At 39.4% G+C, this 23,806-nt stretch overlaps 1 protein-coding gene across 2 annotated transcripts in view; it reads right to left on the bottom strand.

The window, feature by feature from the left end:
* Positions 1 to 1,544: 1,544 nt before the first annotated feature.
* LOC140465845 (glucocorticoid-induced transcript 1 protein-like) overlaps positions 1,545 to 23,806 on the bottom strand; it is a 63,847-nt gene continuing 41,585 nt past the window's right edge. For both annotated transcript variants that reach the window (XM_072561685.1, XM_072561684.1), the window contains exons 3-8: positions 23,517 to 23,606; positions 17,867 to 17,983; positions 17,191 to 17,334; positions 8,533 to 8,752; positions 7,358 to 7,478; positions 1,545 to 6,006 (exon numbers count right to left, since the gene is read on the bottom strand). In XM_072561685.1, coding sequence (XP_072417786.1) covers positions 5,619 to 6,006; positions 7,358 to 7,478; positions 8,533 to 8,752; positions 17,191 to 17,334; positions 17,867 to 17,983; positions 23,517 to 23,606 — 1,080 coding nt within the window. In that variant the 3' untranslated portion in view covers positions 1,545 to 5,618. The remainder of the gene's footprint in view (positions 6,007 to 7,357; positions 7,479 to 8,532; positions 8,753 to 17,190; positions 17,335 to 17,866; positions 17,984 to 23,516; positions 23,607 to 23,806) is intronic.

The raw sequence follows: 23,806 nt of genomic DNA, 5'->3' as shown, positions 1-23,806 counted from the left end.
TTGCCACAGGTTGTCATTTCCACGCGAGACTAGAAAAAGGCATACATCACAAAAAGATATGTCCTCATTCAAAGTTCCTGTCACATGCTTCACAAAAAAGCCTTTCCATGTTTCCTGTTGGGAAATAATACTCTATGCACTTCTATTTGAGAGCGCGCCAAAGGGCCAACGTTTTAGGCCATTTCAATAGTGATGGCTGTGTCTGATAGCATTATTCTCTCAAAAAGTGCAACAAAAATGCACTAAGCAAAATCTAAACATCTGATACCATTGTTGTGTTTTTTTTTATTAATTGTGGACAGAAATCACTACCATAACACATTATTGCTTTAATTTGTAATGGTCAAACGATCAAAAGAAAGATTGGATTTCACAGCTACATTTAGACAGCTGAGAGGGTCTGTTAGTTCAATCGGCTGGGTGAATGGTTTGCAATGTGGAGTGACGCCACCATGGGGTAATTCCCGCACCTTCAGAGGTCACAATGAAGATTCTGCAGCATGGCCACCCACAGGTTAATCTCATTATCAACTGTGTCTCTCTAATGAAAAATCTGCCTTAAGTTCTGTTTAAGTATGGCGATTTTTGTTTTACTTGTACAGCTGATCAAACGAGCTTCAAAAGGGCTGAAATATATCCCATAAAAATACAAGAATCAATAAGTAGAAATTAAATCACCAGACTCACTGGGTTGCAATCAGGCAAACCTCTCATTGTAGCATAGATGACTTGGCTGGAATTCTCACTTGGAAGATCTTTTGACAAGGATAAGATGTAGAACATTCTAGTGGGACAAGGAAGAAAGTGCAATTCACCCCAAAAAAATACTGAAAACTAGGGATTGATTCCTGAAGGGCTTATGCCCAACACGTCGATTCTCCTGTTCCTTTGATGCTGCCCAACCTGCTGTGCTTTTCCAGCAACACATTTTTCAGCTCTGATCTCCAGCATCTGCAGTCCTCACTTTCTCCTTATGCTCAGAGTGCAAACCTACAGCTCACCATCTTAAGGTGAAGTAGGAATGGACAATACATGCTGGTCCAGCCAGTGACATGCACATCTCATGTGTGATTAAAAATGCAGACCGCAGATCACCCCTCAGTTAACATCCCTTACATGAACTGCCTTTGCTATCAAAAGTCAGTTCAGTACCAGACCTAAATATGTTGCAGTTTCAACACCATATTTTCCAAACACTAAATCACTGCCCATTACAAAACCAGGAAACGTTTGTAACATACTGAGAAACAAGTCCTTATTAGATTTAACTTAGAGAGGTTGGATGTAGTAAGTTTGAAAATTGTGTAAGGGTTGCAACAAGTAGAGTTGCATAGTTTAACATATGCTCCAATAAGCAATTAAAAATTTGGATCTCTCCACACCAATAGCATAGCAACAATCTATTAGCTCCAACTGCAACGTACATATTCTACCCCTGGGTAGATCTAGACAGTGAATGAAGTACCAGAGTTTGAACAATTTTGCTCTGGTGAAAACAGTTTGAGAGGACATGTAATAGAAGACAATTTAATAAAGCACAGATCTGCAATGAAAATTGGCACTTTATTTTTGTATTTTTTGAAACTGAACCTACTTCTTAAAAACACACAAATCCACACGCTAAAACACAGCTCATGTGGTCAATACATTTGTCCAAGCTTAATGAGCTGAAACATATATACAATGTCAACCAAACCCCCAAATAGTGTGTATAAGACAAAATAATTCTACAAAGATACAATTCCAGGCCAATTCAAATCTTTAAATACAAAACTGGTGTTACATTAACCAATTTGGTCAGCAATTTACTCAACATTCACATGGTATCATTTGCAGTCATCATAACAGTTCATTTCCAACAAGTACAGAATACAAAACGCAATAGTTATAATTCTTCAGATATGCTAATTTTTTTCAATGTGAATACACATTTCAGTGTCTAAGGAAACGTGTCATGGTACAGTGTTTTAAAGTTGGAGGAGGAATTCTATGCCTACAATGCCTTAGCTTTATAAAGTCAGCTACACTAGGTGGTGTCACTCATGTTCATTATTTACAAATGGTCATACAGATATTTTTTGCTTGGAATTTTTGTTTGCTGATTCTCAAGTTTAATAGCCACTGGAATTTCTTTAGAAAGTACAATGTAAGCAACAATTGTTTCAGCCAAAGGTTTCTGAGAGGTATGTTTTTTCAATAAAGCAGCACAGGAAGAGTGACATTTGATCTAGATTAAAAAAGTGGCTGCTGCTAAAATTCAACAGTAAATTGAATAGATTAATAAAGCAACAGGAGAAGATCATTTAAACTTGTTCCACCACAGGTGCAGTTGTTCAAGACCTAGCAACTTCAAAAGATTAAGGTCTGTTTAATACTGTTACAGTACTTGGCTTCTACCACCAGAAGGTGCTAGTACACTTAAAAATGTGACAATATTTTCTCCTATAAGGTGCACTGCTTCCAATCAGGATATCTTCCCTCACAGTAGATAACACACTTCAAATCAAAAACTCAACCAGATACAATGTTGCACTTTATTACAAACATGCATCGCCCTAAAAGTGGTTTAAGATATTAAACCACAAATGTGGTAATTATTTTATAGGAGTCAGGTTGGCAATGACATTTCACAAAAAAAAGGTAGCTTAAAAATTAAAGAGATACTATCGCATTACTTTTGATTTCATGCAACTAGTGCAAAATGTGAAGCGAGAGTTTATGATACAGCACCCTGTAAAAATAAGTTAACCAATTAGAAATATGCATTTGTAAAATTTGTTAACAGGTAGAACATGAGGTAATACAAAATCAAGGAATTTTCTCAGCTTTAGAAGACACGTGAATGTTATCCCCCGAACAATTTAGAGTAAACTTTAAAATCTGTTTAACCTTCATTTTTTTCTTTATTTGCAGTATACAGAAATTAAACAGTAGTTAAATGAGACATAACTAAGAACAGAAACTGTACCTTGAGTTGCACTATACATATGACTTTGGAATACTGTATACAGAGTTCCAGAGCCAAACAAAGGCAAGGAGGCCAAGGTTCAATGGAAAACAATTAAAATGGCACTCCAGACACTGCTGACTGCAAGAAAACAACTGCCACAATTACATTTAATGCTTTTTCACCCAAAGTGTAACATATGCCACTATCAGGAACCAACAGCTATTTTCTTTCCCAAATACATATACCTTTTTGGGGAAAGGAGCAGGTGGAAAGCTAAGTGTAGGCCAGGGATAAATATCAACTTCAAACAGCATGATGTTTCACGGAACCTCCCAAATACAATTTGATAAGTGCATTGCACTGCACTGTTCAATTTAGAACCAAGCCTCTTTCAAAGCAGTTTCAAAGATCATGATGTACAGACCAATATGTTAGGTCACTTGTTGTCTACAGTTTCACTATCTAGACATTGGAAAAATAAGCACAATTACAGATTGCGTTGAAACTTAATGCACAAGCCAGGAGCACACCATGACAATCCTTTTGGGCACTCCACTCAACTTGTTTCTGAAACCTAATTAACCAATCTTTGAATATGAGACAAGATGATTAAGAGTTTAAATGCTGGTGCTTTTACTTTGACAGGCTCTGTATCAGAATATACCTGCAAATTAAACTGGAATGCAGAGGATCTAAGCAGTTTCTTTTTAATACATATATATCTATACATTTTGCTTTTAAGCTAGAGGCTTCAGATAGATACTTTGTTTTAATACCCAAGACAGACCTTAAATGAAGCTAGCCCTTCAAATGGGTACATCAATTGTTTAAATAAATACAAAGCAAAAAAAATACATTTCTGTATATGTAAGCCGAGACTTACATTAAGTAAATTTAAAAAATACATTTCAGTAGAAAAAAGCATTTGAAACGGTGATAATGAGAAAAGAAAAGCTGAACAGATGGTTGTTAGACATACGTGCAAATTAACCTTGTGCTTTTCACTTGTTCCCTCTTTGCTCCTTTACCAAAAAAAAGCCAAACTAGTTTGAGTAGTGAAATCAAATACATCAAATTAAGCCACTCTTTAAACCCTTGGTGCTAAATAGTAGCTTATAATTATTACATTTAGTAAATGCAGCCCAATGTTTAAAATATTACATTTAATTCATATTCATAAATAGTAGCAATTGGGCAGAAAACTTAACAGGGAAGGCTGAAATTCTCTCAATAGCCAATAAATTTAAACGCAGCCAAAAAAAATCTCCCCACAAAGTTCAAAATGTTACTGATGCTGGTTGCAGCAGTCAAACTACAAAAAAAAATTGAACTGAATATAATTGGCCATGAAATTTATTTTATGTAAAACAATAATCGAATGCAACATACAGCACAGCACTTGCAAGCTGTGTCAAGGAACTGAAGTATATGTCAGTTAATTGCACAGATTACATCAATATAACTGCAACACCAATTCTGGTATATTCAAATTGTCGCCTCACTTGATTTTAGATTAGCCCAGTCACCTTTCACAAATGTTTTATTTAACCTGAACAAATTAAATTTAATCAATGCCAAATATTTGAGTTGTTAACCTTATAGATCTTAAAAATTACATATTGATTTTAAAATACCCTCCTACTCCCTTGTCTGGCAGAAAGTTTCCAGGGCAATTCATTCTATTCAGTCTCAATTAAAAGTGAGAAATGAGTAGGGATAATTTTGCCCAATATTGGATAAACAGGAATTTAATTTCCCTTGTGACATCTTCATTAATAGGCTTAAGTTGTGTCAATTATACACAAGTACTAAGGTTTTGAAGTAGATCAAACACCATTTACAGTTCAGTTTCTGTACTGAGCTCACAGGTGTCACATTGGCAGGAAACATACTTGCTGCTATAGGATAGTTACTAAATTCCAGCATTTCACTGGGATCAATTGTTCAGCAGTACCCAATGGTCTAACTTGTACCAATTGTAATCAGTAACCCAGGATTTCTATTATTCCATATTAGACTCCATATTCTACAACCTTGAAATCAACAGCAGTTGTGTAGGACACTGCTTAAAAATGCTAAACCTAATGCTTTTCATAAAGTAAAGAGCAAGGAAGTTGAGGAAAAGCTTCCAATGTGCATTTAATATATAAACAAATTTATTCTCTAAATACTGTAGCAGTCTTACACACAAGGTACTATGAGGTTAGATGCTGACTGAAAAATACCCAGCAAAAATTAACCAGTGGCCACCATTTAATACAGTCCTATGTCTGTCTTCACGATTTTCCTTATTTCCTTGTGCTTATTGAAGTTGCAACATTTGGGCTCAAGCCAAGAAAGAAAATGCACTGCTATGGTTAAAAAGTTAACAGAAAGACTAGCAGACATCTTTGAACTTATCAGTTTTGTAGCATAGAATACCTAGAATTTCTATTCAAATAAGCTTGTTTGTTGATAAACCATTGCCTTCAGCACAAATATTTATAGACAAATACTAATGTTCAGCCAAATCTCCCTTGAAGACACATGCTTCATTTGTTGGTTTAGTATCTGTTTACATCCAAAACAGTTAAACCCGCAGTCAAGATACAAATACATTTATGGCCAAGACAACCAATATTACTAGCATCTACCACCATAAACTTGTTAGGGATAAAGTTCCAGTCAGCTATTTAACTTTTGCAGATTTGCCAGTCTCAATTACTAACGAGCTCTGGAAAAAGGCACCTTCTTCAGCCTGAGCAAGTTTCCAAGGATCAAACTGTAAAGGTTGTTCCTTAGAAAGCTCAGTAAAGTCTGTGGTCCCTGAATCCTCCAATGGTTGCTGGAATGAGACCTGAGTTGTAGACTGGCAAGAGGTCAAAGTGCTTGATGATCCCCCTGTGCTTGAAGGGGTTGATGAAGCAGATGTTGGCAAGTGCCTTAATATTAAGTCAACAGTTGGTAAAAGAGGTTTGAGAATATGGACTGGACAGAAGGCAGAGCCAGTAGGGTTGAAATTAACCTTGTTTTTATCTGGACACGAGTATAGCAAAGCCTGCCCAAAGGAAATTGTCCTGAAAAAGAACACAGGTGCGATTAATTCACAACCATATTCAACCAAACTGATTTCAAAGCATTTCAACCCAGATAGAATTACATTAAGACAAAATCTGAATGCCCAAATCAAGATAAACTGAATTCAAGTCAAATTAAATTAAGCTGAACTAAATTGTGCGAAGGGCATTTTGTTACAGTCAACACTTCACCTTTTTTTCAGAACTGAATTCTGAACTCAGTTAACTCTGCTTTCTCTCCAGAGATGCTGCCAGACTTAAAGTTTCACCAGCAACATTACTTTTGCTCCTGATTTTCAGCATCTACAGTTTTTTTTTGCAATTTGTTACATATTTTTTCTTTAAAGCATTACAACTGGATTCTTGCAGCACAGAATAAATTGAGAAGCCCCACAGCTTTATTCTATTCACATACTTGTAATGATTCTCTTCAGGACCTTGTGTTGCTCTCTATTGCAAGTTGCAGAGTTGTCAATGACTCGGAAAAATTCCAAAGTAAATCATCATCCGACCCCTTTTCTAAAGATTAACTAGCCTGAACACATGCTTTCATCATACTCATCTTGTCCTGCGTCTCAAATTTGTTTCAAAAATTTTGACCCGATGAAATGTTACTTTTCAACTCAAATAGTTTTGATTGCAGTTAATTTCAGCCTACTCAACTGTACATACTATTTTCCCAAATTTCAAACATCATACAGCATGTTCAAAAGGCAGCAGACAATACTGAATGGTTTTTACAGCACAAATTAAAAACCTTACTAATCTTAAGAGCCTTTGAATTCTCAGTTCGAGCACCATTAAATGATGATCTGGTCACAATGACCGTTCTGCTACAAAAGTACATCTTGTTATATTAAGCTATTTTTGTTTGGAATTCAAAATCAGCCTACTGTTACATGATCTGCCCATTCAATTGATTTACTTTTTCATATTCTGGTGAAATATTAATGGCTGACTATAATCTTCAATACTGTTTCTATTGTTTCTTTATACAGCAGAATTTTGAGAGGAGAGGAATGAGGCAGAACCTGACAATGCAATGCAAGCAGAATAAGGCCCAAGTGCAACAAACAAAAAAGCCTTCAAGTGACTGTCATTCTTTAAGCAATGTTTGACTAGCTCACTGAAGTCCCAATCCTAATTTTAAATAAAGAACAGAAAACAAGTAAAACTAAACAATCTATTCATTAATTTGGAAATGAGAAGTTTTGATCCAAGGAGTACACATTATTAATGGAGCCAGAGCTTTTAAAATGTTGTGGAAAGCGAAACAAACTGCACTTCACTTGACTAATTGGCTTTTTCCCCCCAAGTTAGCACAACACTGATAAGTACATCAACTACTTACGGTGTTTCTTCAAATGCAGTCACCCGTTCACAACCTTCTGGAGGCTCTCGCTTGAACATATAGCTGTGGTTAGGTTTGGGAGAAGAAGCATACTTCAGAAGGGGGGAGCTTGTGCCACTATCTGGATCAAAGAAAACACAAGAGGAAATGAATCATCAACATTGGGCTCATAACCAATTCATCTAGAATTGCAATTAGTGTTATAACTGAATATCTATGCTTTTGTTGAAGGATTCAGTGAAATATAAAGAAACAATTCGAGTAATTGCAGCAATGCACATTTGAGGTGCAACTTCATCCACATTTCTAAGCACCACATCTTTTTTCAGATGATAGCCAGAAAATGAATATCCAGCATTGTCCCACAGCCAGGCCACTGAAAACCTGAGGGTCAATGCAAGGTAAACTGCAAATGAACAAATTAAGCCTTGTTTTTGAGCACTGTTCAGTCCAAAATAATTTGGAATTTCTGTTGGTTAATATCAACATTTTTCTACTGGATTGCTCAAGTTAACAAAAAGCAACATTGTCAAAGTATTAATAGAAGCAAAAATACAGGATTAAGCCAAGACTAAATTGAACATGATAAGACAGGTAAGCGATCAGCAAAAACACAAGCATACACGAGAAAAGGTATCTCAGGACAGTAATGTGTAGTATGCTTACTGCAAGAGAAAAACTGCAACAGGGACTGACAACTCAAGTTGGGGGCAGGGGGGGGGGGGGGGTGAAGAGAGAGAACAGATTAAAAGTTTGGCACTTTTAATAGCTCAGTTTGTATTCCATAGGTTATTCAGTTTGTGAATATTGTCATCCACAAATTGCTTGATCTCTTATTGGATATCCTGCTATTTAAGACTAGGCAAAGTGCAAAGTAAGCATATTCTAGCCACAGCAAGTGTTAAAACTATACAATGAATCTGTGTCTTAGGTATTATAAATATTGGATCAAACTTGGCTCCAAAGTCCATTAAAGTCAAAGAAATTACTGACACTGATTGAAACAACACAGATGTAAGGCCACAATAGCAGAAAGCTGCTCACACCTTCCTGGCTCTTCCCACTGAGCCAGCTGCTCCAGGAGGTGCAAGAGGTAGAAAGAAAAAAAATTCAGTTGTGTTTTATTCCAAGTGATTCAGATTAAATAAGTCTTTCAAATTAGACCACAACCTCACCTTTGTCTCGAACAAAAAATGATACATCTTCTATAATACATGGCCCCTCTTCCTGGCTTCCATTTGGATACGAAGGGGAAGGAGATGGGGAGGGATATGGAGAAGGACTACTATAGCCACTCGTCTGCTCAAGAGGGATGGGTGAAGGTTCACTTTGAGAACTGCTGCTGTGTCGTTGTGAAGGGAAGGGTGCCCTGTGCCCATCAGGTGCCTCCATTATCTACAAAGCAGATGTAGGAAAGACAAAAATCAGTGATTAGATATAAAAGTCTCCAAACCACAATTCACAGAGTGACCAATAATTAAAAATACTCAATATATGCAGATTCACATACTTGAGATTTGCCCCAGACCAAATCTTTCCCCAGTTTGCACATTCTCCCCGTGTCTGCGTGGGTTTCCTCCGGGTGCTCTGGTTTACCTCCCACAGTCCAAAAATGTGCAGGTCAGGTGAATTGGCCATGCTAAATTGCCCGTAGTGTTAGGTTAGGGGTATGGGTGGGTTGCGCTTCGGCGGGGCGGTGTGGACTTGTTGGGCCGAAGGGCCTGTTTCCACACTGTAAGTAATCTAATCTAATCCCTTCCTTAATTGATAGGCCCTGACAGATAGTATGGTTCTTCACAGTTTATTGGGAATTTCTATTATATTGCAAACTACATTTCTGAATTATCCACAGGAAGTCCACGTACCTATCCCTTCACTTATAGCAAGGATTTGGTGAAGAGCAAAGAGGTAAAATGCTACATGGCAACATTTTTAAGAAGCTATAGAAAATATAAAACTGCTTGTAATTCTTTTAAATTATTTATACTAGTTACAAGCTGCCTAAATTTGTATGAGCAGTCAAAGACAATGAACTACTTTATCATGCAATAACTCCAAATATACCTGTTTCGGAAAATGTAGGGGGTGATGGATTCTCAGGGGAACGTAGCACAAACAGAGTTTCTGGTATTGAGACTGGCTCTAATGCAACGAAGTGACCTGGACAAGGACGGATTGCACCTAAATTGGAAGGGGACTATTATACTGGCTTAAACTGCTTGGGAAGATTTAAACTAGTAAAGGTGGGGGGGAACCCATGGAGATATAGTGAGGAAAGAGACCGATTGGAGATGGGTACAGTTGAGAACAGAAGCGAGTCAAACGAATCAGGGCAGGCAGGGACAAAGTTGGACTAATAAATTAAACTGCATTTATTTCAATGCAAGGGGCCTAATAGGGAAGTCAGACGAACTCAGGGCATGGTTAGGAACATGGGACTGGGATATCATAGCAATTACAGAAACATGGCTCAGGGATGGGCAGGAGTGGCAGCTTAAATGTTCCAGGATACAAATGCTACAAGAAGGATAGAAAGGGAGGCAAGAGAGGAAGGGGTGTGGCATTTTTGATTAGGGATAGCATTACAGTTGTGCTAAGGGAGGATATTCCCAGAAATACATCCAAGGAAGTTATTTGGGTGGAACTGAGAAATAAGAAAGGGATGATCACCTTATTGGGATTGTGTTATAGACCCCCCCAATAGTCAGAGGGAAATTGAGAAACAAACTTGTAAGGAGATCTCAGCTGTCAGAATAATAGAGTAGTTATGGTAGAGGATTTTAACTTTCCAAACAGCGACTGGGACTGGCCATAGTGTTAAGGGTTTAGATGGAAAGGAATTTGTTAAGTGGGTACAAGAAAATTTTCTGATTCAGTATATGGATGTACTTACTAGAGAAGGTGCAAAACCTGACCTATTCTTGGGAAATGAGGCAGGGCAGGTGACGGAGGGGTTAGTGAGGGTGCACTTTGGGGCCAGTGACCATAATTCCGTTAGTTTTAAAATACTGATGTTTTAAAAGTTGAAAGTTCAAAATTGGAGAAAGGCCAATTTTGACAATATTAGGCAAGAACTTTCGAAAGCTGATTGGAGGCAGATGTTCGCAGGTAAAGGGATGGCTGGAAAATGGGAAGCCTTCAGAAATGAGATAAGAATCCAGAGAAAGTATATTCCTGTCAGGGTGAAAGGGAAGGCTGGATGACTGAAGAAATTGAGGGTTTGGTTAAGAAAAAGGAAGAAGAATGTGTCAGGTATGAACAGGATAGATTGAGCGAATCCTTGGAAGAGTATAAAGGAAGGAGGAGTATACTCAAGAGGGAAATCAGGAGGGCAAAACGGGGACATGAGATAGCTTTGGCAAATAGAATTCGGGAGAATCCAAAGGGTTTTTACAAATATATTAAGGACAAAAGGGTAACTAGGGAGAGAATACGGCCCCTCAAAGAACAGCAAGGCAGCCTTCGTGTGAAGCCACAGAAAACGGGGGAGATACTAAATTAATACTTTGCATCAGTATTTACTGTGGAAAAGGATATGAAAGATAAAGACTGTTGGGAAATAGATGGTGACATCTTATAAAATGTCCATATTACAGAGGAGGAAGTGCTGAATGCCCTGAAATGCATAAAGGCGGATAAATCCCCAGGACCTGATCAGGTGTACCCGAGAACTCTGTGGGAAGCTAGAGAAGTGATTGCTGGGCCTATTGCTGAGATATTTGTATCATTGATAGTACAGGTGAGGTGCCGCATGACTGGAGGTTGGCAAACGTCATGCCACTGTTTAAGAAGGGCGGTAAAGACAAGCCAGGGAACTATAGACTGGTGAGCCTGACCTCAGTGGTGGGCAAGTTGTTGGAAGGAATCCTGAGGGACAGGATGTACATGTATTTGGAAAGGGAAGGACTGATTAGGGATAGTCAACATGGCTTTGTGTGTGGGAAATCATGTCTCAAACTGGATTGATTGAGTTTTTTGAAGAAGTAACAAAGACAACTGATGAGGACAGAGCAGAAGATGTGATCTATATGGACTTCAGTAAGGCGTTTGACAAGGTTCCCCATGGGAGACTGATCAGCAAGATTAGATCTCATGGAATACAGGGAGAACTAGCCATTTGGATACAGAACTGGCTCAAAAGGTAGAAAAGAAGGTGGTGGTGGAGGGTTGTTTTCCAGACTGGAGGCCTGTGAGCAGTGGAGTGCCACAAGGATCGATGCTGGGTCTCTACTTTTTGTCATTTACATAAATGATTTGGATGTGAGCATAAGAGGTACAGTTAGTAAGTTTGCAGATGACACCAAAATTGGAGGTGTAGTGGACAGTGAAAAGGGTTACCTCAGATTACAACACAATCTGGACCAGATGGGCCAATGAGCTAAGTAGCAGCAGATGGAGTTTAATTCAGATAAATGCAAGGTGCTGCATTTTGGGAAAGCAAATCTTAGTAGACTTATACACTTAATGGTAAGGTCCTAGGGAGTGTGGCTGAACAGAGACACCTTGGAGTGCAGGTTCATAGCTCCTTGAAAGTGGAGTGACAGGTAGATAGGATAATGAAGGCAGTGTTTGGTATGCTTTCCTTTATTGGTCAGAGTATTGAGTACAGGAGTAGAGAGGTCATGTTGCGGCTGTACAGGACATTGGTTAGGCCACTGTTGGAATATTGCATGCAATTCTGGTTTCCTTCCTATCGGAAAGATGTTGTGAAACTTGAAAGGGTTCAGAAAAGAGTTACAAGGATGTTGCCAGAGTTGGAGAATTTGAGCTATAGGGAGAGGCTGAACAGGCTGAGGCCGTTTTCCCTGGAGCGTCAGAGGCTGGCAGGTGACCTTATCGAGGTTTATAAAATTATGAGGGGCATGGATAGGATAAATAGACAAAGTCTTTTCCCTGGGGTCAGAGAGTCTAGAACTAGAGGGCATAGGTTTAGGGTGAGAGGGGAAAGATATAAAAGAGACCTAAGGGGCAACCTTTTCACGCAGAGGGTGGTACGTGTATGGAATGAGCTGCCAGAGGATGTGGTGGAGGCTGGTACAATTGCAACATTTAAGAGGCATTTGGATGGATATATGAATAGGAAGGGTTTGGAGGGATATGGGCCGGGTGCTGGCAGGTGGAACTAGATTGGGTTGGGATATCTGGTCAGCATGGACAGGTTGGACCAAAGGGTCTGTTTCAATGCTGTACATCTCTATGACGCTATGGCTTCTGCTCTAACATGGTTGTGCTCTTGTGCAACCAGTGTTATAAAAAAACACTTTAGAATCAGCACCTAAACTGTTGGCGATGTAATTACATTACAGCAAACACACGCTTTAGAAACGTGTCCCTAATTTGTCAATTGTATTGTAGTGAATTCACATTAACAAAAGTTATAGCAGAATCACCTCTACGTCAAGATTTAAACAATATCATGCTCAATTTGGCTGTAGCACACATACAAATTTGAAAATTCAGTTATTCCCACATTCAGTACTCACCACAACATGACTTGCAATTCTTTAATGAGAGTGCTACATTTTTGGAAGTACTATCTTTTTCAGAGAGACCTAATATACAATATACCTGATCTAGCGTTGCTTAAGGATTGAAAAGTCTAGCACTGGAAAAGCGCAGCAGGTCATGCAGTGTCCGAGAAGCAGGCAAATCGACTTTTTGGGCATAAGCCCCAATTCCTGGTGAACAATTTATACCCGAAACATCAATTCTCCTACTCCTCAGATGCTGCCTGACTTGTGCTTTTCCAATGCCACACCTTTCAAGTCTGATCTCCAGCATGTGTTGTCTTGACTTTCTCCATTGCTTAGGGATGCCAGATGCTGTAGTCTGTATTCTTACCCTAATCCAGAAATTATCAGGGATTTAACCAGAAATTAATGAACCATTTATCTTATTTCCATCTCAGATCGGAGAGAAAAAGTGCAATATGCAAATTAATTATATGCAATACTACTTTGCAGGAAAGCACTTGTTGGATACGATCAAACTATGATAATGGGCTATTCTCCAACATAATGGATTATGTTTAAAGAATAACTACGCAAATATTTAAAACGGAAAGTGAAAAACTGAATTTGGGTCACTTATTATGGGAATTTTGAATTTCACAATGGGAAGAAATCCCTGTTTTTGTGGCACAGTTGAGGCTCAGTACTGATCAGAATACAGTGAGAATGTACCGGTTTAGTGGACTTCCCATCCAAAAGCAGCACCTAAAAACAATACAATCAAGTGCGGGCCTAGATTGCCTGCTCAGGCTTTCAGAGAATAGTTCTAACTCAAGACATGCCGACAGCCAGAGAGGTGTGGACATAGTGACTCAAATGAATGAATGGCACTTCAGTGCCATATTAAAATCCAACTCCAAAAGCTGACAGGAACTCAAATTTAACAAAATTAATGGAGTGACAACAACACTGCAATATTCCTAAAATATACTGAAGCTTCATTCCAGAATATGCACCCAGTTTGAGATGGAATGGAAACCCTCAACTTAGAACTCCTTGATTAATTAAATAAAATTGATTTTCTTTCACGCTTAAAAATTAGGGGAACCTGGACACTGGGTACTGGCAGACGATTCAATCTGTGGGCACTTCTGCTGAAAAGAAGTTCTATCCATAGACATCTGCACATGGGCACTTCCAGCAAAACAAAAATGATTTTCTGACATCCTGCTCAAGATACACTATATGAAACAAAAAAAGAAATTTGGTGGTGGTGGTAGTAGAGGAACAAAAACCCCAAAAGGCACACCCAACCCTTATCTGTGTAATTGCAACCCTAAAGATTATTCTTAAGCTTTCTTGTACAACTTTAAGTAAATACCAGACTGGTCAACTACAGTAACACTGCAGCTAATCAGAAAATAGGTCAGGACATATTTCTTTGTAAATGCCATTTCCAAACAATAAAAATCTTAGCACAGGAACAGGCCCTTTGGCCACCCAAGCCTGCGCTGATCAATATCCTCTATCTAAATCTGCCACCTATTTTCTAAGGATCTGTATCCCTATGTTCCCTGACCATTCATGTATCTGTCGAGATACATATGAAATGACGCTATCGTTACCACCTCTGCTGGCAACACACTCCAGGCACCCACCACCCTCTGGTGACGAACTTTTCACATCTCCCCTAAACTTTTCCCCGCACTTTGAACTCAAGACCCTTAGTAATGGAGTCCTCCACTCTTGGAAAACGTTTCTTGCTATCCACCTGCCTACACCTCAAATCAGGTCTCCCCCCACAAACCTCCTCCTTTCCAATGAAAATAATCCTAATCTACTCAAACTTTCCTCGCAGCTAGCACCCTCCGTACCAGGCAACATCCTGGTAACCCCCCTTTGCACCCTCTCCAAACCATCCATATCTTTTTGGTAATGTGGCGACCAGAACTGTATGCAGTATTCCAAACCAAAGTCTAATACAACTGTAGCAGGACTTGCCAATTCTTGTGCTAAATACCCCGTCTGATGAAGGAAAGCATGCCATATGCCTTCTTGACCATTCTACTGACCTGCCCTTCAACCAGGGAACAATGGACCTGAACACCCAGATCACTCGGCACAAATTTTCCCCAGGACTTGTTATAGTTTGCTCTGGAATTGCATCTTCCAAATTGCATCACATCGCATTTTTCCAGATTGAACTCTGATTTCTCTGCCCAACTCTCTAATCGAGGTATAGTCTGCTGTATTCTGACAGTCCCCTTCACTATCTGCTACTCCACCAATCTTAGTGTCATCTGCAAACTTGCTAATGAGGCAAACTACACCTTCCTCCAAATCATTTATGTATATCACAAAAAAAAGTGGTCCCAGCAAATCCCTGTGGGACACCACTGGTCACAGGTGTCCATTTTGAGAAATTCCCTTCCATTACTGTCTCCTGTTGCCCAACCAGTTCTCTACCAATCTAACTCCTACACGTGGACCCCATGCGATTTCACATTACCCATCAGCCTACCCATGGGGAACCTTATCAAATGCCTTACTGAAGTCTATGTATAGGACATCACACCCGTTCCCTCAATCAACTTTGTCACCTCTTCAAAGAATTCTATTAGGTTAGTAAGACATGACCTTCCCTGCACAAAGCCATGCTACCTATCACTGATAAGCCTAATTTCTTCCAAATGGATATATATACTATCCCTTAGGAGCTTCTCCAGTAGCTTCCCTACCACTGACGTTAGGCTCACCGGTCTGTAATTACCTGGATTATCCCTGCTACCCTTCTTAAACAAGAGGAAAACATTAGCAATTCTCCAGTCCTGTGGGACCTCCCCTGTTTTCAAGGATGCTGCAAGGATATCTGTTAGCTATTTCCTCTCCTGCTTCCCTTAGTAACCTGGAATAGATCCCATCTGAACCTGGGAACTTGCCCACCTTAATGCCTTTTTACACTTCCTCCCTCCTTTTGCTAACTTGACCGAGTAATTAAAGATCTACCCATAACCTCAACATCTGCCGTGTCCCTCTCCTCTGAATACCAACGCAAAGTACTCATTAGGAATCTCACCCATTTTCTGACTCCACACAAATCTTTCCTCCTTAGTCCTTGAGTGGGTCAACCCTCTTCCCCCGTTCCCCCCTTGCTCATTACTTATGAATAAAAGGCTTTGGGGTTTTCTTTAACCCTGCTTGTTGAGGATCTCTCATGATCCCTTTTAGCCCTCTTCATTTATCATTTCAGATTGGTCCTACATTCCCTGTCTAATGACTATAGTTCCCTAATCTTGCTATTTCTCTCCCTTGTTTTCACAGGAACAGCTCTCCTGAACTCTAATCCACATCTCTTTAAACGCCTGCCATATATCAAAATGTGGGATTGCCCTTCAAACAGCTGCTCCCAATCTACATTCCCCAGTTCCTACCAAATTTTAGTATAATTGCCAATTTAGCACTTCTTTAGCATCACGATCATCTTTGTCCATGAATATTCTAAAACTCAATTGTGATCGCTATTCCCAAAGTAATTCCCCACCAAAACTTCAACCACCTGGCCAGGCTCACTTCCTAACACCACGTCCAGTGTGGCCCCTTCCAGAGTTGGACTGCTTACATATTGTTCTAGAAAACCCTCCTGGATGCCCTTTACAAATTCTGTTCCATTCTGACCTCTAACACGAAGTGAATCCCAGTCAATGTTGGAAAATTAAAATCTCCTATCACCAGCACCCTGTTGCTCCTACATCTATGATCTCTCCACCAATTTGCACGTTTGCTGTTGGGAGGCCTGTGGTACAATCCCAATATTGTTACTGCACCCTTCCTATTTCTAAGCTCTGCCCATATTGCCTCACTGCTAGAGTCTTTCATAGTGCCCTCCTTTGACCAGTAATGCAACACCTCCACTCCTTTTACCTCCCTCTATCCCACCTGAAGCATCGATAACCTGGGATATTTAGTTGCCAATCATGCCCTTCCGTCAACCAAGTCTCAGTAATAGCAATGACATCAAACTCCCAGGTACTAATCCAAGCCCTAAGTTCATCTGCCTTACCTACATGAGAGCAATAATGGCTTTTTTTAAAAACCTAGCTGAGGGCATTAAGCCAATTCCAATATACCTTGGCCTACTACATCGCAACTCTTGCCAACACCTGCAATTAAATCAAGAACACAGATCAAATAACTCCTTAATGTACTACAGTACAGACAGACAGTTATAAAAGGAAAAAATTCTCATGCAAGTTATTTGAATTTGAAGCACACATTTAAACAGGAAAGCTCTGCAGTTAGGAATAGGTGCATGCATAAAGCCTGTAAACAACTCAAATAAAACATCTAAGTAACTAAAACCAGCATCCTAACAAAACTACTTACCTTCAGTAACTCTTTATCCCCAGGTTCTTTGATAAACATTCCTTCAATTTCTTGATTTATTGCCTCCAAACTGTTTCTAAGTCGTGGAATTAACTTTGTGATGGCAAGATTTGCTGGCAGAATTGGTACAAACTTGGAAGGTCCCTTTCAAAGCCAAATAAATCAATGAGGAAAAAAAAGTACGCACAATTGAATGAAAAGTTCATATTTCTAAATGACAGTGTGAAGGTAAAACACAACTTGTGTAGGAGTAGAAAAGGCTATATGAACCGATCACAGAAGCAGGAACAGAAAATTGCAAGTGGTTGGGATCTAAATATCCCTTAAATGGGCTAATTTTATTTAAACTTAAAGTAACAAACTTACAATCTCCTATGACATTTCAGTATTAAATGTATGAGGTTTACAGAACACACATGACTGATACCAGTTTGTTCACTTTCAAATACAGGTACTTCAATTATTTAAGCACTCCCTTTAAGTTTCCATCGATCAATATGAACTGTACTGAAGAGTCAAATTCAGGACATGGAACCACTGAGACCAAGTTCAAAATTCATGCAATAACTAACAGGGTACAACAAGTTTGAGTATTAAATAATAATATTATTAATTAAAAACTTGCCCCTGTTCAGCCGGTTTCAAACGATAGTTAACTTGCATCACAGCCTCTTACCTGCTGTACTACACCCAAAGCAGCATGATCGCCATGCAGAGGTGACTGCCTCTCTTTATCCTTACCATGCTTCTTGCTTAGTTTAGTGCGTTGAAGTTGCTGTCTGAGCTTTGCAATCTGGGGAGATAGCAGAAAGCAAAACAAGTTACATTACTTCAAATGTTTTTACTTTTCCCTTTGCTGCAGGAATGTTATTTTAAGGTAATTTAACTTCCAATGTAAGTAGTATTTCAATATTTTTGCTAAGCATCAGAGCAACTTTCAAAGCCTGCATGGAGGAGAAAAACTGGAAAGAGTTGATGCACCCTAGACTTGGAATTTAGTATAAAGGAGCAAGGAGCTCTAGGATTGTCTTAGATTATGCAACATCTATGTTCTGAAATATGCTGGGAATCAATTTTAAAATAAAAAGCAAAATTTACAGGGAGAAGAGATAAGCTGAAGCTAGCAAGTCTTAACTGAAGATAATTATGCTTCAGTAATGCTCTTAATTTACAGAGTATGGCATTTTAAAGATGAAAAGCAATTGCATTCAGTTTACATAACAAATAAAGACTTTATATTCAAGCTTTGAAAACTGGGTTATAAACCATGAATAGCAGAATACTTCCAAACAGGAATTTCATTTTAAAGAAAGTGAATGAAATTCAAATTAAAGACTCCATAAATAGAACTTAATTGAAATCTTTGTACCCAAGTTGAATCAAGCAGAGATATTGGACAAGTTAACAATTAATTTTGAAAGTGGAAAGCAAAGATACGTGCTGGCATGTAGTTGCAGTAATTTAGCTTGCAATGTTTTTTATTTAAAAATATGAGCCTTTTACCTCGTTTAGGTAATCACTATTTTCTCATGTTTCCAAAAAAAAGTAAGTGATAATCAACAGGCAGGTCTAAGCTTGAACTGGGTCCTACCCAGTGATTAACAATGTTTTGTGTACTCTGCAAACTGAATAATCAATAAAATCATATTTTATTGTTTGTTTAAAGCTAGAAATAGAGTTGCAATAGATAAAAAAAGCAACCATGCAAATCACATTTATGTAGCACCTGACATAATCTGAGAACATTCAGAGTCAACAATGAATTGTTTTAAAGAGTAGTTATTGGTGAAACGGAGGGAAGTCAGGCAACCAACAGCTTACAGTTTCCTAAATTGGGGATCGAAACCCGAAGTGGGTCACAGGCTAAGAGTTAGGGGGTCTGAGCTCTAAGATACCAGTGGATATCATGGACCTCTGACCACATTACAACAGTTATGTTCCTACTCAAACAAACATCCACTCTCAGCCAGCCAGCCCATCTCCACCTTCCCAGTCCCTCAAATCTCACTGAAAATCATGATCTCAAAGCTCAAGAACAGGGTTATGGTGGAAAAAAGATTTTGGAAAGCATGGCAATAGTCCCACAAATGACAAGATAAGTAGCCTGATGATAGCAATATGTTGACCATGAATAAAATGACGCTCATGACACCCTCAATTCTCTTGCTCAAGTAAGATGGTGTTTATATTGACCTGAAGGGTCAAGCAAGTTCTAACTTGACGTCTCAGCTGAAGGGAGATCTCAACAGTGAAACACTCCCATAGGTAGGCCATCACGTCAGTCTGTAAAATTTTCAAGACGCTGAAAGTGACTTACCAGAACTTAAGAACAATTAGGGATGATGAACAATTGTCAAAGCTCACATCCCAAAATAAATTTAAGAAAGGGATTGAAATGACTTGCTCAAAAGGAAAATACTCCAAGTCAAAAAACATGGCACATCTTAACTTCTATACAGCCAAGTACATAGTCCAACTGTAAAGATTATTGCATATTTTCCTAGTGCTCCTTGCAAACAGCATCAAGATTGATTGCAATTTCTTGCCTGAAAAGATACACAGCTCTGAATTTCATAAGAACATTTAGTCCACATTGCTGAGTCTGCAGTCACATGTAGGCCAGACTAGGTAAGGATGACAGTTTCCTTCCCTAAAGGACATTAGTGAACCAGATAAGTTTTTCCATCAAGTCATGAACAGGAGACTCTCAATTGCAGTTTTTAAACAGAACTCAAATTCCACCATCCACAATGGCTGGATTTGAACGCAGGTCCCCTACCTTGAAGAAAGTTAAAAATCACAACACCATGTTATAGTCCAACAGGTTTAATTGGAAGCACACTAGCTCACTCCAAATCAAAGCTTGAAGTTGTTCTCCTCCTCCGCTCTACAAGGATCTAAGGGGGTCGGTCGGTCGGTCAGTTGGGCTCTCTTGCTCTCCAACCCCCAGGTAATCTTCTCTGCCCTGAAGCTCTTCAACCATGTCCTGGAACAGTCTCGCTACCACAGCCACATCTATTTCCTCAGTGCTTGCCTCTGTAACCAACTGATCCCACATGGACTCTGACTACATTCAAAGCATCACAGTTTGGAAAAGGCCCCAAAGGAGCCTTCCACATCCAAAGTTTCACTGCAAATCCACAAATATAATTTATTGTATCTGTTGTTCCCGATGTGGTCTCTTTACATTGGGGAGACTGGACGCTTTCTCGCAGAGCGCTTTAAAGAACATCTCCAGGATACCTGCACCAATCAACCATACCACCCTGTGGCTAAACATTTCAACACCCCCTCTCACTCCACCGTGGACATGCAGGTCCTGGGCTGCCTCCACCACACTCCCTCACCACCCAATGCCTGGAGGGAGAACATCTCATCTTCCACCTCAGCACACTTCAACCCCAGACCATCAATGTGGACGTCACCAGTTTCTCATTTCCCCTCTCCCCACCTTACCCCATTTCCAACCTGCCAGCTCAGCACCATCCTCATGACCGGTCCTACCTGCCAATCTTCCTTCCCACCTATCCACTCCACCCTCCTCTCCGACCTATCAGCTTCACCCCACCTCCATCCACCTATTGTACTCTTAGCTACCTTCTCCCCAGCCCCACCCCTCCCCCATTTATCTCTCCACCCCAGAGGCTCCCTGCCTCATTCCTGATGGAGCTTTGCCCAATTTGCCTACTCAGATGCTGCCTGACCTGCTGCGCTTTTCCAGCACCACTAATCTGGACTCTTATCTCCAGCATCTGCAGTCCTCACTTTTGCCTGTCTGGATTAACAGTTCAGCAATAATATCACTGGGCCATCACCTCCCCCAATGTGAAGAGGAGTGCCATTCTCCAGCTGATTGCTAAAGGGCAGTTTTAGGAATTTTTTGAATTTTCACAAAAAAAAACCATTTGTAAGTAGTCATCCAAGAGTTAATTTTCTATATGCTTTCTGAAAACCATATTTCCTCACAGAAAATCAGTTGTACTATCACCCTATTATATCACAAAACAACCTGGCAACAGATGTATCTCGACCCAAGCCTCCACCATATCCAGGCACTGATACAAGATATGTGTGGTTACATCTCTCATTTACCCCAAAGTAGTGTCGAGTTCACTTGCCAGAAGTCTACATAATCACAAATAAAAAAAAACTTGCTTTTGTGTAATACCTTGTTTGCATACAGTAACATGAAGTCACCAAGAAAACTGATGAGAGCACAGTAGCAGACAGCTGACTTGGACTTCAGTAAAGCCTTTGACAAGGTTCCATATGGTGGACTAACTAGTAAAGTTATATTACATTGGATTCAGGGTGAGCTTGCCAATTGGATACAAAATTGGCTTAACAGGTGACGACGGAGGGTGGCAGTGGAGGGTTGTTTATTGAATGGAGATCTGTTACTAGAAATATTTCAAAGGTATCTGTGCTCGACCTATTTATTTGTCATTTATATCAGTGAATTAGATGAGAATATAGAAAGTACGAATAATAAGTTTGTGGATGACACCAAGATTGGTGGTACAGTACATAGTGATGAAGGTTATCTAAAATTACAAAGAGATCTTGATCAACTGGGTCATTGTGCTGAAGGGTGGCAGATAGAATTTAATTTGGTAGATGAGGTATTGCATTTTGGTAAAACAGACTATTAAAAGTAGGGCCTTGTGGAGTGTTGTAGAACAGATTTAGAGGTTCACGTAACTAATTCTTTGAAGTTTGCATCACATGGATAGGGTGGCTAAGCAGCATTTAGCACGTTTACATTCATTGCTCAGACCTTTGAGTATAGAATTTGGGACGTAATGCTCAGGTTGCACAGGACATTGGTGAGGCCTCTTCTGGAGTAATGTGTCCAGTTCTGACCCCCTCTTACAAGGAGGTTATTAGTAAACTGGAGAGGGTTCAGAAGAGATTTACCCGGATATTACCAGGAATGGAAAGTTGGAGTTGCAAGGTGACCGTATGGAGGTTTATAAAAATCATAAGGGATATAGACAAGGTAAAGGCAAGTGGTTTTTCTCTAGGGTGGGGGCATATTTTTTAAGGTGAGGGGAAAAATTAAAAATATAACAAGGAGCTTTGTCTTTTAAGTACTGTGGAATGAACATCCAGAGGAATTGGTGAACACAGGTCCAGCTACAAACACTAAAAAGACATTTGGTTAAGTTTAATAAGATATCTTTGGAGAGATAAGGGTCAAGCGCAGGCAGGTGGAAGCAGTTTAGTTTAGGATTATAGTCAGCATGGACTGGTTGGAACGAAGGATCTATTTTGTGCTGCATGACTATGACCTAAATATATCAAGATGTAAGTCACTAATGAAATGTGAATAAGTGCAATCACTGAGTAGAGCTTGCTTTTAGAACAAGTGAGGATGCTTCACGTTCTTGAGTTGTCAGACACTGTTCGGAAGAATATTTCTTTAAAAACAAAAATCAACATACTGTGGCAAATATTTGAAGTGCCCAGATTTATTTTGGTGGGGGGGGGGGGGGGGGGGCACGCAAGCACAATGGGCATTTTATCCTCATTTATACTGTATGTAAACAGCAAATCAGTCAGAGCAAACTGCAGTCCTAATTGCAGGAGGTCATCAAAGCACGACATAATAATTATCAATTAGAACAAGCCAAAAGTTGCCCATAAAAGAATTTGGCTGCATTGTTACATGTTTTAAGAACACTAGTCTACATTAGGCCTGTAAAACAAATGCTATACTACTGAACTAAACTATTTGAATGTTCGAGAGATTTCTAGTGTGAACAGACTTAAGATGATTTAAATGATGATGATCAGCTCCATGCAGCAGTGCAAGAGTACATTGCTACATTGTACTAAGCACAAGAGGACTTTTTTAAAATCCATGGACCAAAAGTCAAGTCACCAATTGCAGAATAAAGCAAAAGCAGAGGGCAGGAAAATTGGTCATACTTAGACCCAGCAGTATGGCAATTCTAGTCAACCAACAAGCCCTTGGTTACTCGAGATCACAAGAAATACAAGCGCTCCAAAAGCTCAAAAATCAAGTTGTATTGGGGCCGATTTATTAATCGATCACAGTGCAGTGGAACCATTGCAGCCTTTAAAAAGGACATTAAGCCCTCTAGAGGATTAATCCCCCTCAATCCTCAAAGCAGAACAATTCCTGCTTCTCAAGTTCCTCAATGTAATGACAACCTTTCCATGACTATTTTTGTTAGCCATTTCCAATTATGAGTGTATGTTGACCAAACCTAACACTACAGCATGTGCAAGCTGATGATAATAAGCATTAAACCAGAGTGCAAAAGGCCTCACAGCTGTGGCAACATCGATTTCAGTCTCACCTCTTTCAGCTGATCTGCACTGCCCCATGAGGCAGAACGCTTATGAGAGTTTTTCCTCTTCAGGCCTATCTCATGCCAGGTGCTTGGAGTCTGAAAATACAAAAAGAAACCCTTTGGTTGAAAAACGCTGCTTGTTATTTGTTCTGTTTTAAATAGCATGCATTTAGTTATTAAATACAAAAGAACAAAATCAATTTTGGTATGGTCTCAATTAACAGCACAATTTTATCACTGGATATTAAAGAGCAAAAGCTATTATAATTCTTGATGTTTTTATTTGAACAGAAAAT

Source organism: Chiloscyllium punctatum, chromosome 42 (assembly GCF_047496795.1).
Source record: "Chiloscyllium punctatum isolate Juve2018m chromosome 42, sChiPun1.3, whole genome shotgun sequence".
NCBI lineage: Eukaryota > Metazoa > Chordata > Chondrichthyes > Orectolobiformes > Hemiscylliidae > Chiloscyllium > Chiloscyllium punctatum.
The sequence above is the reverse complement of the archived record's forward strand: the minus strand, read 5'-3'. Positions and strand labels throughout refer to the sequence as shown.